The 17,446-nt window shown below is 35.1% G+C and overlaps 1 protein-coding gene across 1 annotated transcript in view; it reads left to right on the plus strand.

Moving 5' to 3' along the window:
- TMEM131 (transmembrane protein 131) overlaps positions 1-17,446 on the plus strand; it is a 227,510-nt gene that overhangs the window by 177,309 nt on the left and 32,755 nt on the right. Inside the window, exons 18-30 of the mRNA XM_072768088.1 lie at positions 195-299; positions 2,170-2,256; positions 4,851-5,003; positions 5,104-5,179; positions 5,357-5,474; positions 7,357-7,495; positions 7,610-7,719; positions 8,173-8,239; positions 13,502-13,653; positions 14,075-14,217; positions 14,650-14,836; positions 15,895-16,080; positions 16,865-17,023. Coding sequence (XP_072624189.1) covers positions 195-299; positions 2,170-2,256; positions 4,851-5,003; positions 5,104-5,179; positions 5,357-5,474; positions 7,357-7,495; positions 7,610-7,719; positions 8,173-8,239; positions 13,502-13,653; positions 14,075-14,217; positions 14,650-14,836; positions 15,895-16,080; positions 16,865-17,023 — 1,682 coding nt within the window. The remainder of the gene's footprint in view (positions 1-194; positions 300-2,169; positions 2,257-4,850; positions 5,004-5,103; positions 5,180-5,356; positions 5,475-7,356; positions 7,496-7,609; positions 7,720-8,172; positions 8,240-13,501; positions 13,654-14,074; positions 14,218-14,649; positions 14,837-15,894; positions 16,081-16,864; positions 17,024-17,446) is intronic.

Genomic DNA, 17,446 nt, shown 5'->3' on the forward strand with positions numbered 1-17,446 from the left:
AATAAGTATAGTAAATAATCATCTAAGGATGGGCATTATTCTGAGATATTTGTACAAGATGGTGCGGTAATTCAGTGTCATACAGTGTATGTTAGAATTTCGAAGACAGTTCATCACAATATTGCTCTTTACCATTTTAATAGGAAACCTCAACTAGCGAGATTAATGAACAATGTCATTTTTACCATAAACAGGTAATATTATCTTCAGGCTATTTTGCAGTGTTCAGAGTCAAACTTACTGCCAAAAAACTGGAAGGGATTCATGATGGAGCCATACAGATCACCACAGACTATGAGGTAAAGACTATGGAGATTCATGTTAATGAAGTTTTTCTGATAATTCAGTCCTTTTACAGAAACAGCTAAGTTTACTGATAAAGTTATAGTTTAACTGTTCCATACCTTAAAAACTGAGCTTTTGAGAAGAGTTTACACAGTCTTGGTGTTCATTAGCTCATGGTAGTCTGATAATGCCCAAACCTCTTAACTAAAAACAACTTCAGTAAAATGGCTTTGGCACATTTATAATTGTGTTGGAAATCTGCTTACACATAGTTATAGCATTGCACAGATCCTAACTGAAATTCCTGAATGAGATCACTGATTCTTCTGCAGTCATTAATAGCCTTCTGTGTAATTTTTCCAAAAAGGAATATACAATCAAGAAAACACATCTTAGGGATGCCTGGGTGGCTCAGTGGTTGAGTGTCTGCATTCAGCTCAGAGCATGATCCCAGGTCCCATGGGGAGCCTGCTTCTCCCTCTGCCTATGTCTCTGACTTTCTCTCATGTATAAGTAAATAAAAATTTGAAAAGAAAAGAAGAAATCACATCTTAATTTGAATTCTTATGACTGTATTTACATCAGTCATTCTAAGTCAAGGGCCAAAGTGAAAATCATTGAGCTTTTGAAAAACTATTTGTGGTGTTTATTGCATTCAATGAGATTTTGAATGGATATATTTCTGCCACACTTAAGTATTTTAATTTATTTTTTTTATTTTTTTTATTTTTTTTAATTTATTTTTTATTGGTGTTCAATTTACCAACATACAGAATAACCCCCAGTGCCCGTCACCCAATCACTCCCACCCCCCGCCCTCCTCCCCTTCCACCACCCCCAGTTCGTTTCCCAGAGTTAGCAGTCTTTATGTTCTGTCTCCCTTTCTGATATTTCCCACACGTTTCTTCTCCCTTCCCTTATATTTCCCTTTCACTATTATTTATATTCCCCACATGAATGAGAACATATAATGCTTGTCCTTCTCCGACTGACTTACTTCACTCAGCATTTTAATTTAATATTTACAAGTTCTTTGGGAAGTTGAACACTGCTGAATTCAACAAGTTGCTACTGCTGGTCTCCTAACTATTTTCAGCACATACAACCCCCACATGAAACAAAGCTAATTCAGAATAAACAAAGCTGGTCATTTAATAATAATAATGTATGTAATATATGTAAATAATATATAATAATAATGGATTTGTTGGGAGTGTATCAAATAACCTCCGTAAGTGAAGAATTCATGTATGTCACTTGAATGACATGACTTGAATCACAAGAATTCATCAGTCACAATAGAAATAAGTACATTTCATAGCTAAGACAAATTTTTGTTAGTGTGGATCAAAATGAGAATTAGGAAAAAATATTTTAAAACGTATCTTTTTGAGCTACATATAGTATGGAGTTGATATTCAACATCTATAATGTTGAACTTATTTTTTAAATTAAGCTGATGTTTATTTATTGCTGCATACAAAAAAATACAGAACTATATAAGTCTAGAAAATACTAAGTGTTTCATACATTGTTTTAGGAGTATAATTTGACTTTCCTTGTTAAATTAATAGTCTACAAAATAACCTGTATTACGAAAAATCAATTCTTCCTTCCTCCTTCCCTACTGTTTGGTCTTATTTACTATGTTTTCAATGAATCACTGAAAATACATCGAAGTTTATTGTATTTCATAGCATTTGATGGAGTACACTGGTCAAATTAAACAATTTTCATGGGTAATTTTAATACTGCTTTTGCATTGGTTATTGTTAATATAACCCCAAAATGACTTTCTTTACATCCTCAAAAATAATGCAGTAATGGTCAAACTCAATCTCAGACGTAAACACTTATTTCTTTATGGTCTGCTTTACTCCACAGATCCTAACAATTCCTGTGAAGGCTGTAATTGCAGTGGGTTCACTGACTTGCTTCCCAAAACACATGGTTCTTCCACCTTCTTTTCCAGTAAGGGATTTCATTTACGGATTTATATATATATATATATATATAATTTTTTCTTTGCCTTTATCTCTGTGTTCCTAGAATCCAACAGTAAAGTAGTTATTCTTTATCAATAATTTACTTTAAGGTAAGACATTGAACCAGGTTCTATAAGAGGTATAAGAGGAATAAGAAATAGTTACATCTCCCAAAAAGTTTTCCATCTAGATTGGGATATGAGCCCAAGATTCACAAATGTAAAGCAGGATATAGAAATTGCCCTAAAAGGTATAAAAATGACGTGCTATGAGATACACATGTAATTGTTGAAGGTACATGTGAGCTGGTTTAGAATGTTCTTTTGGCAGGATAGATAGGGGTGGTAAAAACTAGCATTCAGGCACAGAGATAGTAAAGTCTGAGATGGCTTTACGCAGTATGAGTTGCCCAGTTTGACAAGAATGGAGGGAAATTTTAAGAGAGAAGATGGGAATGACATGTTGGAGTGATAGCATGAAAAAAATGATGCATTTAAGTCCATGAAAATCTAAAGTTTTTAAGCAGAGGTTTTTCATCATATAAGCTGATCTTTAAAAACATTGCTTCTCTGGCAGAAGGAAGTGACAGTAGAGTGCCTGAGACCAATCCAGGGACCCTGTTCACAGTCCATTTGAAAAGTGTCAAGAAGAGGTTTGGATGAGGGCATTGGCGGAGGCAGTAAAGTCCTTTCATACTTCTGAAGCTTGGCTGTTCGTCTGTCTTGAATGCCCTTCCTCTTCCCCTTCCTTATTTATTTAAAACGACCTTGTCCTTTCTTCAACTGCCTTTTCAATCAATGATCTCCTTACACGCAGCATAAATCCTGGAAGAGAATAATTCAGTAGATGACACAGTGAAAGGCCCATGGATGGAGTAAAAGAGAAAGCATCTGTATAAAAACAAGGTGTTGGTTTTGAACAAATAGGATCAAACTTTTAGATATCCTCAGATGCCTTACATGACCAGATATTTACTTAGAATCACAAACTAACTTGATGTTATTGCCTTAGGCTATTATAAAGAATTACCATAGATTGCATGGCTTAAACAACAAACATTTATTTCTCACAGTTCTGAACGCTAGGAAGCTCAAGATGAAAGCGCCGGGCAGATCCGGTGTGCGGTGAGGGCATTCCTCCTGGATTTGCAAATGGCTATTTCTTACTGTATCCCCATTTAGCCAGAAGAGCAGGGAGGGAGGGTGAGCTATTTATTTTCTCTCTCCTTTAAGGTCACTAATCCCATTCACTGGGACTCCACCCTATGACCTAATCACCTCCCAAAAGCCCCACCTCTAATACTATCTTGTTGAGGGTTAGAATTTCAACTCTGAGTGAGGGGAGGGGGTTCACATTCATTCCATAACAATCACCAGGTTCTGTAAAATCTCTCATCTAGTAGGGTATACTAGTGCCAATTAATGAAAACAATACATCCAAATAAACATTTCAAGTACTCATAGTTTAGTACTTAATATTTGAATACCATCGTAAAATGAGTTTATATCTGTTACCTCTTTGACCACCACCCCTGATACAACACATACCCCTAAGAGACAAGACATGGACTTGAGCAAAATGGTTATTACCAGTGCATGCCAGGAAGACACAGCTGGTCAGAGGCCTTGTGCTTCCTTCTCTGTTCTCCCCATCCCAGTAGCATACTGGGCCTCTGATAACATTCTGCTCTGTTTCCTCTGGCTAGGCTACAAAAGATGAGTGTTAACTTTTAACCTCACCCTCATTCAACTCTTTTTTTTTTCTGTGCACTCCCTTAATTTCTGTGTCTTCTAATACCAGGTATTAGCCCAGTAGATATGGTCATTTTCAAGACTTCTTGAAATGGCTAAGAATCAGATTATAAGATAAAATTCTGTACTCAAACAAAAGAAAATAAAGATTATAATATAATTCTTAGGACTATTTAAATCATTTAATTTTTTGCTTAAAATCTGATATCATAGGGAGAAGCATGCAGCTGATTAAGAGCTATCATTGGTTATCTGGTGATTTAATCTGTCTGCTGTGTTAATATATTAGATAACCTGTATTTTTAAAAGATGTCTAATTTCTCTTTGGCACAGATGATATTTTTCTTTTTAAAAGAAAATTCTTCTAAATAAATCTGATGGGGGGGGTCTTTTTTTTTTTTTTTTTTGGCTTTTGATTTTAGAATTAAATTATTTCATCCTGAATTTGGATACTTTGAGGATAGCCTGGCCTTGGCATAAACGAACCTTATTTCAAAAACTGACAGTGACCATTTCCTTTATTCAGAGCTATCTTTGTTACCTTTGTTGGCAGCCTCATTATTTTAACATTAAGTGTGAATGTTTTTCTTACTGTCTTATTTCATTTTCACAAGATTGCAGAGATTTGTCCTCTAATTTTTATGTAACAGGCTGTGAAAACAAATATATATTTGGGAGGGCTCTGATTACAAAATTAGAGATTATCAAGTGATAAAAATTCAAAGTGTCTTTTGGGGTTTGGTTTCTGAAAAATATGTAGGCTCTAAATTGTGTGTTCTTAAGAAAATCCAGCCGTATATTAATGATTTTGTTTGTTTTCTTTCTCCAGGGAAAAATAGTTCATCAAAGCTTAAATATTATGAATTCCTTCTCACAGAAGGTAAAGATACAACAAATACGATCTTTGTCAGAAGATGTACGATTTTACTACAAACGATTACGGGGCAATAAAGAAGACTTGGAGCCAGGAAAAAAGTCAAAGGTTTGAAAACATCATATTTGAGGATTCCCATCTGTTAGTATTGTGTTACTATGACCTTCTGTGGATTTGGGATTCACTGTTTTCCTGTGCCTCTTTATAGATTGCAAACATTTATTTTGATCCTGGACTGCAGTGTGGGGATCATTGCTATGTTGGCTTGCCTTTTCTATCCAAATGTAAGTTATCTTACTGTTCTCACTCATACCCTTCACTCCACCCAAAAGATTCTTTGATGAAAGGCTGCCACTTTGAAAGTTCATCTCCTTCCCTTGGTACTGTGGAAATCATTTGAGGGAAAAATGATAAGTGGATGTAGAGGTAGGCCGAGTGTGTCATAAGTTTCCTTGTTTTAGCCGAACCCAAAGTACAACCTGGTGTAGCCATGCAGGAAGACACGTGGGATGCTGACTGGGATTTGCATCAAAGCCTGTTCAAAGGATGGATGGGAATAAAGGAAAATTCAGGTCATAGGTGAGTGGTTTGCTTTAAGTATGTTTAGCTATCTTTACAAGTTTGAATTGTCTCTGTTGATACTACTTTCTAAATGTTACTCTTATATTAGGTTATTTTACTTCTCTCTAGCTAAGAAAATAATGCCTCATCTTCAGAAAATTATTAATGAGGCATCTTGAATTGACATTTTAATTGCATGTTGCTCAGAAATTTACACACTACCAGTTTTCTCTTTTCTCCAGTACTCTAGATACCTTAAAATCAAAGAACTATTTGAAGTTGAATATAACTATTTATATAGAATGAATACACTGTTCACCTTAGATACAGCCATTTCCGTAAGAAAGTTTTTACCTACCACTGACCTCTGATAAAGGCAAAGAAAACATTTCCTAGTTCAGTCTGACAGCGGAGAGACCAAGTATTCATTTGGCCACTGTGAAAAGAACCACCTTCTCCCTTTCCAAGTGTTGAGCCATTAGGGGGCACCTGGAGGCCAGTTTACTAAGGCTCAACTATATATCTGTGGCAGGCAGAAAGCGTGCTAATGACAAATCACTACCTGGATTCAAAAGCAGGAACACACTTCCTTAGCAGTGTAGAAGTACAGTTTTTCTTGTGCTCCAGAAGAGAATTTGACTGGAATATTGATAATACGACAAATGATAAAAACTGTTCTTCACTTGGCTTATTTGAATGTATTTCTTAGTATCTAAATAATCTAACTTATAGTACTATAAATTTTTCAAACCGTTAGTGATTAAATCTGAGAGTTTCTATTTATTTGAACTGTCTACTATCAGAATTTTTTTAAGGCAAAAGAGAGTTAAATTTCTACTTTAAAATGGTTAAAATAAGTCAAGACCCCTCTAATGAACTCAGTAGTTCTTGGTCCCCTGCATTTCCATTACAGACATTACAATGTATAGAGTCTCATAAATGTTAATGTTATGAATAAATAGCTTGGAGCGCTGCCAAGGAACCTCTTCACCTCCCTTCCACCAAAACCTCTACCTTCCTCCTTGTGTGCCGAGCACTTCACAGCCAAAAACCTGGGCTCCCCGTCTGTCCATACCATCATGTCCCGGGTGCTCAGTGACTGTGGCATTCTCCCTGCACCTGCCTTTGTGTTACCTTGTCCCTGTACACACTACAGAGAATTTCTGTCCATAGTCTTATAAAACCTGTACTCTTAACAATATTAGAGTGTCATAACTCAGTAGTATTGTGGATTAAAATAGGCTTCAGTGTTTGGGTCAGGGACCTTAGCCCCGTATGTAATATTGTTTCATTAGGGAATGTATTCTTGAGTTCTAAACAGCTGGCTTATGAGCACTTATAAGTAGGGAAATATTTAAATAAGGTCCTGAATATTGCTGATAACATTATGTATATCTGCACAAAACTCTCATATGTATTACCACTTCACCTGACATATTCGTATTCATTGCATATCAGGATTTTCCTTCATTTTGTTTTTAATCTCAAGGGGAGGAAAGCCATATGCCGAGCAGTACACTGCCTTCTCATAAGTTCTACTGATGAATATGCATCAGCACCTTACTGTTGGTGTCTAGATCTTTCCACTAGGCATGTAAGATTGTTTAGGATCCCTTTACCAACATATGTTGTCTGTATATGTCTGCCTTGTGCTTCACATATTCAGTATGAAAACAACACAGGTGATCAGGGATAGAGACTTTGGCAATCTTTGTGCCAAAACAGAGACATCTTCATACATGTCTATTAAAAGCATAGTAAAATGTCAGAGCAAATAAACCTTTATTTATTCAGGGCCAGAATAAAATTTCTCAAGTATACAAGCCTAGTAGAACTTCTTGCATTCAGAAAACTCAAATATTTCATTTTGATATAGTGACTTACAAATTATTTTTTCTAGATTGAGTGCTTTATTTGAAGTAAATACAGACCTTCAAAAAAATATACTATCCAAAATCACTGCTGAGCTCTCCTGGCCTTCTATAATTAGCTCACCCCGGCACTTGAAATTTCCACTTACTAATACAAACTGCTCCTCAGTAAGTATTCAGAATGACATTGATTTTTGGAAATTTATAATGGGGCTATAAAGTGTCTACTCTTAATTTTAACTATGGAAACCTTTCATTTAATGTTTTGTTACTTTGTTTAAGGAAGAAGAGATTACTTTAGAAAATCCTGCAGATGTTCCTGTCTATATTCAATTTATTCCTCTGGCTTTATATTCCAATCCTTCAGTCTTTGTAGATAAGTTAATATCAAGGTAAGCATTGCTTTAAATAATCAAAATGTTCTATATTAGCATTGAATTATTATTTTACACATTTAAAACTTTACTGTAGTTATACAGTAATAGATTTGGCTTAGAGAAATTCTAGATTCATAATTAAAATTGAGGGAAGATTCTGGGGAGAGATTGATAATATGTTAAATATCTAGAAGATTTTTCAGTTTAAGACCAGAAAAAGTAATGTTGAACTCCTTTCTAAAAAAAATTATTTAAAAATAAATAAATTAGAAAGCTAGAACCTTTCAAATATTTTAGTTTTAAAAAATGAACGAAATAACTATAAGTTGTGGCCTTTAATTTTTGGAGGCTATTAATCTGGCAATATTGACCTCAAAATCTGCCAAAAGGTAATTTGATAATTAGTCTAATTACCCTTTAACTATGATGCTGTTTATAAAGAAAAATATGTACTTTTTTTAATTTTAGATTTAACTTGAGTAAGGTGGCAAAGATTGATTTAAGAACACTAGAATTCCAAGTCTTCAGAAACAGTGTAAGTATGCAAACTTCATACTATCCCAGAGAAATAACTATGATATGATCAGTACAAACGTGGAGGAAAACTACTGACTATCCTTAAATTTGGCTCAAGGAGAAGTTACTGAAAAAGTCAGAGCAGTCCAATAATTATTTTAGAGGCCAAAAACCCAGGAGGAATGGATGGGATTTAGATCAACATGAGGCACACTGGGTAGAAAGTTCCTGTTTGCAGGCAACACCCCTTAGCCCATAAAGGTTTATAATACTGGCTACCAGAAACCTGAGAATATCTAAATGAGGTATATATACTAACATAATGTATTTTTATTAAGCTCCAAAGTACTGAGCTTGATCATTTAAATTTTTATTTTGGATTCTTCCAAATAAAATTGTAAGCTCCATGAATGCGAGTCCAATAGTTTTTGAATAGATTAAACAAGCTCACGGGAAGCCCTTCAAATGGCTCCTTGGTATTTAGAAAGACCATGGTGAATGTTCATTAGATAAGTCAGTCTGTGGCTAAGAAGGCCAGGAAAGAAAAGCAGCTGGGAAGGTTTTCAGTATTTGGGGGCTGCATTGAAGAATGCTTCCCACTATTGCATGAGCATCTAATGTGTGTCAGCATTATAACAGGTATATTCACATTACAGCAGCCAGGCTGGGCAATTACTAACTACCCTAAAAGGTAAGTATTTCCTTGTTCTGTTGCTAGGGAAAAACAAAGCTCAGGAAAAGGAAGAAACTTGCCCAAGTTCATACCTGTGTCAAGTGGCAAGGCCAAATTCAAGTCTATTTCTCTCAGACCTGAGAGCTCTCATCTGTATGTTGTCATGCCACATGGTCATTGCTGATTAGGTTCCCTAATTAGCCTGTCAAACCAGATATTTTATAGTTCTTGAAATACTTGTGTTCTTTCCCACTCTATAAGACATGGGTTAGCTACACCTTTGTAGAATAATAGGTTTTTTTTACTGTCTATAAGCCAGTTTTGTATAAGAAAGTAATTTTCAGTGATGCCAAGGTGGCTCAGTCAGTTAAGCGTCAGCCTTCAGCTCAGATCAGGATTCCTGGGGTCCTGGGATTGAGCCCTGCATCAGGGGGTAGTCTGCTTCTCTCTTTCTCTCTTCCCCTCTGCCCCTCCTCTCTGCTCACGCTTTCTCAAATAAATAAAATCTTTTTTTTTTAAAGTAATTTTCAGTATCTTTTTTCTGCCAAATAGAACATTAGACTGAAATGTAGACAGTCATATATTCTAGTCTCATGCCCTTCTCTTGGAATCTTCTCAAGATTTTAATGGTCAGTTTTTTCCATGCATAAAATGACAACCTAATAAGCTCAAGGTTATCTAAATTCCAAATAATTAGAAAGCTCAGTAATCAGAAATTCCTTTCGCTCTGCTTTTATAAGGGAGGAAATACACATAAGAAGTAAATGAGGTAATATTTATCTTTTTTTCTTATCAAAAACAAGTTCTTTAATGTTATTTACAAGGTTTAAAACACTGAAGTGTAGGTACTCTGAGAGACAAGAGGATGAATAAGAATACTCTAGACCTCAGAAATGTATTCTAAATATGAAATTCTAAGTCTTTGGGTAAAGTGAAGATAAATTCTATCATAGTTCTCTATATTGTTTATAAAACCTGTGGTTTTCAAAGTATTTGGTCTCAGGACTCCTTTAACAGTCTTAAAAATTATTCATGATTCCAAAGAGGTTTTATGTTCATGTGGGTTATATCTATCAGTATTTACCATATTAAAAATTAAAACTGAGAGATCTTTTGTACAAAAGGCCAAAAGGTATGTGAAAAGATGCACAACATCACTAGTCATTAGGGAAATGCAAATTAAAACCACAATGAGATATCATTGCACACCTATTAGAATGACTATTATCAGAAAGACTGGATATTACAAATGCTGGTGTCGATGTGGAAAAAAGAGTAGGAATATAAATTGGTACAACCACTATCAGAAACAGCATGGAGGATCCTCAAAAAATTAAAAATAGAACTACTATATGAGCCAGCAATTCCACTTCTAGGACTATATCCAAAGGAAACAAAAACACTAACTCAAACAGATATCTGCACCCCCATTTCCTAGCAGCATTATTTATAATAGCCGAAGCATGGAAACAGTGTAAGTGTCCATTGATGAGTGAATGGATAAAGAAGTAGTGTGTGTGTGTGTGTGTGTGTTATAGGATATAGATCGTATAATATATAATGCAGTGTTACTCAGCTGTAAAGAAGTTGTAGTGTGTGTGTATGTATTTATACATATATATGTACATATATTTATAAAATGCAATATTACTCAGCTGTAAAAAAAAAAAAACAACAGGAAATCCTACCATTTGTGACAACATGAATAGACCTTAATGGTGTTACGCATAAAAACCTAAACCTCTAGAGAAACTGATCAGACTTGTTACCAGAGGCAGAGGGGTGAGGGAAGAGGGAATTGGAGGGAAGTGGTCAGAAGGTACAAACTTCCAGTTATAGGATGAGTAAGTGCTAGGGATGTGATGTACATACAACATGTTGACTATAGTTGTTAAGAGAGTGGTCCTAAGATTGCTCATCACAAGGAGAAATTTTTTTTTCCTTTTATTCTTTTTTCTACTCTTTTCATTGTATCTGAATGAAAAGTTGGATGCTGGCTGAACGTGTTGTGGTAATCATTTTACAGTATATGTACATCAAACCATCATGCCTTAAATTTATACAGTGATGTATGTCAATTATTTCTCAAAACTGGAAAAAAAACAGATCTTTAAAATATTGATTTAGTTCATTTAAAGTAATAATAAACTCCATTTAACATAGATAACATAAAAATTAAAAATAGCTGTATTTTCCCAAAAAGATTTTTTTTTTTTAAGATTTTATTTATTCATGAGAGACACACAGAGAGAGGCAGAGACACAGGCAGAGGGAGAAGCAGGCTCCACGCAGGAGCCCGACATGGGACCTCGATCCTAGGACTCCAGGATCACACCCTGGGCTGAAGGCGGCGCTAAACTGCTGAGCCACCCGGGCTGCCCCCCAAAAAGATTTTTTGCAAGAGCGGACTGTTATACATTTTTACAGATCTCTTTATGGCTCTCAGATGTAATACACAGATTCCCACTGCTTCTGCATTTAGTCTTTCATGATCTATTGTTTTGGTTGAAGTATATGAAAAATATCTGACCTGGCACAGATACATAGTTGTCAAAAAGAGTGTCTTAATTGCCTTTTTAAGTAATTCTACCAGCATGCATCAGTCATTTGGAAAATACTGGTTCACTGAGATGCAGAGCTTCCAAATGTTGACATGATTCACTCTACAAAATTAAAAAAAAAAAAATCACATGCACTAATATAACTATCAGTCTCATCAAGGAATTCTTTAATTATTGAAAAGCTATGAAGTTCACAGGGGTAGATTCAAGTCTTCCAAATTTCTAAATTTTCTCACTCAAATTTTATCACTGGCAACAGGTACTTAAGTTGTTTTTCCTTAATTGGACAGACACACTTCATTTTTGTGAAAATGTCTACCAAATACCCAAGTGTGAATAATCACAGATGGATTGTCATTCTTTCAAGTATAAATGGTTTTCCATGAGAAAAGAACTAATTCAGTTTGCATCTCAGATGATAGCTTTTCAGGACAACATGGTGCTTAAGTAGGCAGCAGGAGTGCTTTATGCAAATTTCTCATTGTATCATAGTATTAAAAATGCATGTGCCCAGAGATTGAGATTTATTAAAATTAATATCATTAACTGCTTAATCAGTAGTTTTTTTTTTTTTTAGGTACAAGTACATAGCAGTGAAGAAGACAGTAGTTATAGAGAAGTTAGATACCATGGTCTTACTTTTAGCTAAAGGGTCAGTTGTTTTACCTGCCATTGATTTTGCTGACCACCGGTGCAAATGTCGACACAGTGGAAAAGATAGATAACATCTGTCAGTGTTACAAAAATAGTTCTGACACCATAGATATCCTGAAAAGCTTCTGAAATCCGTGGGGGTCCCATTGGTCACTCTCTAAAGAGCCATTACTGCATAATTATTGAGAATTAATTGAAGCCTTAATGATATCCCTGAGGCATCACAACATCCTCAAATGTTTGCCAGGTCATCAGAGTTTAAATTAGTGTTTATTGGGAATATATGTATAGTATGTAATGTGTCCATCAGTTACTCAGAATAGTTTATCGAGAAGAGAACTTTTATTAACCATTTTGGAGCAGTCAGGATATTCTGTTGTCCTAGTAGACATTGACAGAGAAGAATGTTAGATGCAGAAGAAAATTTTTTGCCTCAGAAGCATGAGTTAAAAAGTAGTGGCTTCATTAAGTCTATTGACTATAAGTTATGTTTGCAGAATCATGCTAACACAAGTAGATAGATCTATATGTTTTAAACCTAAGATCTATATGTTTTAAACCTAAGTATGCCAAGTGGAGCAGAAAGTCATGCAAACCTCACTCCCCTTCCACATGTTAGCAGAGCCATGGACATTAATAGCCAAGTGTTGCCAACCCTTCCCCCCCAAAAAAAGTTTAAATTTAATATTGCTTAAAAATTGGAACACTGTATCCTTATGTGTAAACTATATTTTTAATTAAAAAATGAATATTTAAATCTTATCTGTAACTGGCTGTCAAGCCATCTTGGTTATTAAATTTTCAGTCATCAAATGTTAAACAGTAATTATGTGCTGGGCTTTCAAAATAAAGTTCAAAGATAGATTGATATGAGTTGGAAGTATTTTTATAAATAAAAAAGTCTGATGACACCCTGAAGACCCTTCAGCTGATACCCATTAGAGGGGGAAGGATGGAGGAAGGAGCAGGAAAACTGGCCAGAAGTGGGAATAACAATGATAGGACTTCAGGGTGCTGGGTTGCTGGTTGTATAGCTGTTTGTGCTAAAACATTAAGCTGTGCTTCTTAGATTTATATCCTTTTTATATATGTGTATTACATTTCAGAAATTTTTTTAAGTTAAAAATAAAAAGATCTATATACAAAATCAACTGCTCAGTACAAATAAGGGACTATGGTGATGTGAGGATCAGAGCCGTTTCAGGGACTTAATGAGAGGGATCACCACTGGTTGCCCACTTCTGCTTGCAAGCTAACCAGTATCTAAATCATGGGGGTAAAACTGTTCACATACTTAATTCAAGAAGCTAATACTGGACTGTGGATGGGGTAAAGGAAAAAACTTCCTCCAGAGAGAAGTAGTGACTTCTATTTGTTTATCTCACGATTGAAGACTCATCCACTGCAGAGTTCAACAGGATTTACAGAAGGCCTTTCTCGACATTCAGTTTTAAACCTGATTTTAAAACCTGGAGAAAAGAAATCTGTGAAAGTAAAGTTTACTCCCATTCACAACAGAACTGTTTCTTCACTAATCATAATCAGGTATGTTCTGTGATTTAAATGTGAGTTGATTTTCAGTACTTATTCGGAAGTCCTTATTTGATTTCTTTTAATATGATTTTGTGTGTCTGATTTATTTAATAGGGTATTTGGTTTGTCCACACATGCACACAATATACCACACCTGATGAAATGTACCTCTGTGACTACGTTTATAACTTGAAAGCCTGAATAGTGTTCTGACTGTACCATGTGTGACTCTTAAAAATGAAAAACTTGCTTCTCTCTGTGTAAAGATTTTTAATTCTTAAAGTGTAAATGTTTCACTCTTCAGTTTAGTATATTCATTTCTATGTGGTTTATTAAACACTAAAAATTATAGATCAATTATAAGTACTGCAAATTTATAATTTCTTATGCAAATTTAATGGGAGAAAATTCTGTAATTCTTGTTCTTGCATAGAAATAATCTGACCGTGGTGGATGCTGTGATGGTCCAGGGACAAGGAACAACTGAGAACTTGAGGGTGGCAGGCAAGCTTCCAGGTCCAGGGAGTTCCTTACGCTTTAAAATCACAGAAGCATTGTTAAAAGATTGTACAGATAGTAAGTATTCCTACCTAAGCCACAACTTTCAGCATTTGCTTCTAAAAATACATAATTCCACCCAAATGGACAGTATTTCTATATGTGCACGTGTATGTATTAATGATGGATACTTCAGATTTTTAATGAAATACCCTGACTTGCTTTCAGGGTTGTTTGATTTGGATCTTCAGAGGTTTAAAGGCTCAATATTCATTGCATGTCTTAAGACGATTTACTCTGAGTATGAAAAATAAATCATAATTAAACTTCTCTCTAAAGTGACACAACAAAGTGAAGTACTTGCTAATGAAGTCTGGGTACCAGCTCATCTCTTGGCCTGAGGAGGTGGTTCATAATGTTTGGCAATATTTATGGAGAATGTGACAATCATTTGGACTTGGACCACAGGCTAGCAAGATTTATATTCACTCTTGATTTTCTTTCCTTTAGGTTTGAAACTAAGAGAACCAAATTTCACATTGAAAAGAACATTTAAAGTAGAGAATACAGGGCAGCTTCAGATTCACATAGAAACCATTGAAGTCAGTGGGTACTCATGTGAGGGATATGGCTTTAAAGTCATTAATTGTCAAGAGTTTGCACTAAGTGCCAACGCCTCTAAAGACATAATCATATTGTAAGTATTCTTATGAGGTGTAATGAATCACCAGCTTTTCATTAACTTCAAGTACTACAGTTGTTCAAACTGCAAAGATACGTGTTCATGCTCACGGAAAAGATCTTTATTCACAAATGTACTCATGACTTTTTTCCACTTAATTTTCAATTATTTCTTCATATCTTTGTTTTCAAAATTGTGAAACTTCCTCTGTATCCAAAATGGATCAGATAATCTTAGAGATCAGCTTAGAGATCAGCTTCAAAATTATTTTCAGGGTTGTGTTAAAGTATAAGGTACCGGTAGGAAATTGACTATAAATTCAGTCTCAGTAACAGAGCAGTATCACACATGTGCAGTTTTTCCATGTTGTACAATGTAGAAGTGTATAATATTTAGGTCAGAAGGCAGTTTTAAGGCCTATATCAGAAATAGTTGCAGCCTATTTTAACAATTAATTGATAACTTGTTAGATTATAGAGTATATGTAATAAAATGTAACCTCTGTCCCCTTAATTGAGTGATAATTTCATGATCTTCAATGGACAATCACTCAGTGTGTATGATAATACTCATATAAGTCATAGTGCTTGGTGGAAAATAAGATGTCCTCAAGGTGCAAATCATTGGTTGGAGAGCATACAGTTAATAAAAAATAAAAACAAAATAGTGCAGAAAACAGTACAGTAGGGACGAAGAGAAGATCAGTAGGGCTAGGATGGTTTTGGTTCTGTGTGTGTGGTTTTTTTAAGGCATTATTGGAAATATATCGAGGGAAGAGAGTGGATTCAGATAGAAGAGAAAAGAGGGAGGGAGAGAAACTCAGCACTTCCTGAAATAATAAGTATGTAGATTATTGTTCTTTTTCATGCAGTTTCTCCAGTTATGAGCAGAATGTAGTTGTATTTGTTATTAACCTCATAGGATAATGCTTCCTCCATCTTAAAATGAGAAAGTTAAAGAGAAGTATCAGGCTTTAAAATTCTCTTTGAGATTTCAAAGTTGTATGGGATTGGTATTGTAAACGGCTGTGGTGTGTTTTTGAAACTAGTCTAACTGCCACTATTCTGTTTTAGGTTTACTCCTGATTTCACGGCTTCTAGAGTGATTCGTGAACTGAAGTTTATAACAACCAGTGGCTCCGAATTTGTATTTGTATTGAATGCATCCCTTCCATATCATATGTTAGCAACCTGTGCAGAAGCCCTACCCAGACCTAACTGGGAGCTGGCTCTGTACATCATCATCTCAGGAATAATGAGGTATTTGTGTCTTCTTTTGAGGCTGGTATTCAGGCATCACTAGACACTGATCATCACATGCCCACTGTGTGCCAGGCACCTTTCTGGGTGCTGGGAATCTGTAAGCAAACAGAACAAATCTTTTTGCCCCGATCAAGTCTGCATATACTAGTAGGAGCAGTCAGAACTGAACCCTGCTTGAGTGGCATAGACAATAAGCAAAAGTCTTTTACCTTTAAAATTTCTTAAAATAAGTACATGTTAATTTCTTGAGAAAAATCACTCATGATTTACCAGGTAAAGTTACTTGATTTGCGCATATGTAACTTACTCAACATATATTTTTTTTGAAACAGGGCGAAGTAACACAAAACATGAGATATATTTTTCAAATCCTCGGCAACCATATCTTTTTTTCAGTATATTTATGTGTTTGGAAAATCTGATAGATATGCCTCTAAATTTACATGGTTACCCCGCATGTCCTTTAAGGGAAAAGAATAGTCTAGAGAATTTAAAACCACAAGGTAAAAGCTGCTTTTTGAAAAGGAAAAGTATCCTCCAAGTGTCTATTCTGATACAAGTTAATTATTTCCTCTATATAAGCCTCCATGTAAGTTGGCATTCTGTAAAAGTGAGTGTGCAAACTTTTATCCCTGATGCTTTGTTTTTGTCTAGTCCAACAAGAATTGCCACACACGTCTGTTTTTTATAACCTGTTATGCTTTATCTGCCTTTCATATCAAACTTTGTTACCTGTACACTAATAGATGAACCCCACTCTCCACCTTCTCTGCCCCTGCAGTGCACTGTTTCTCTTGGTCATTGGAACAGCCTATTTAGAAGCTCAAGGAATTTGGGAGCCATTTAGAAGGCGACTATCCTTTGAGGCCTCGAACCCACCCTTTGATGTGGGAAGACCATTTGATCTCAGGAGAATCGTTGGTATTTCATCTGAAGGAAAGTATGTTCACATACTGGAAATAAATTCTTTAGTATACATAGATGTGGCTGATGTAATTAAAAGAAAAAATAAGTTTTTCTTTTCATCTTTGCTCAAGGGGGAAGAAATCTTAATTCTAATTACTTAGTAATCTCTTGTGTATAGCTATCTTCTCTACTAAGAACTCACAGCAAACCCCATGTTTTTATTATGTTGGTGAAGGTTAAAATATTCTTCACTAGATCACTTACTTGATTCCTAAATTTTCAGATATAGACCCTATACAATTGTGGAAAGTATTCCTGTTTCTTGCTGGGTTTGTTTTTTTTTTTTTCCTTAGAGTAGTTTATATTTCTCTTGTGGCTGTACTGATGAAATAAAATTTTTTTAATCTTAGATTTTATAAGTTGCTATTCACTGATCTGCAGTTGGTCCTTTTTTCAG

The sequence above is a fragment of the Canis lupus genome, chromosome 11 (genome assembly GCF_048164855.1).
Source record: "Canis lupus baileyi chromosome 11, mCanLup2.hap1, whole genome shotgun sequence".
NCBI classification, from domain to species: domain Eukaryota; kingdom Metazoa; phylum Chordata; class Mammalia; order Carnivora; family Canidae; genus Canis; species Canis lupus.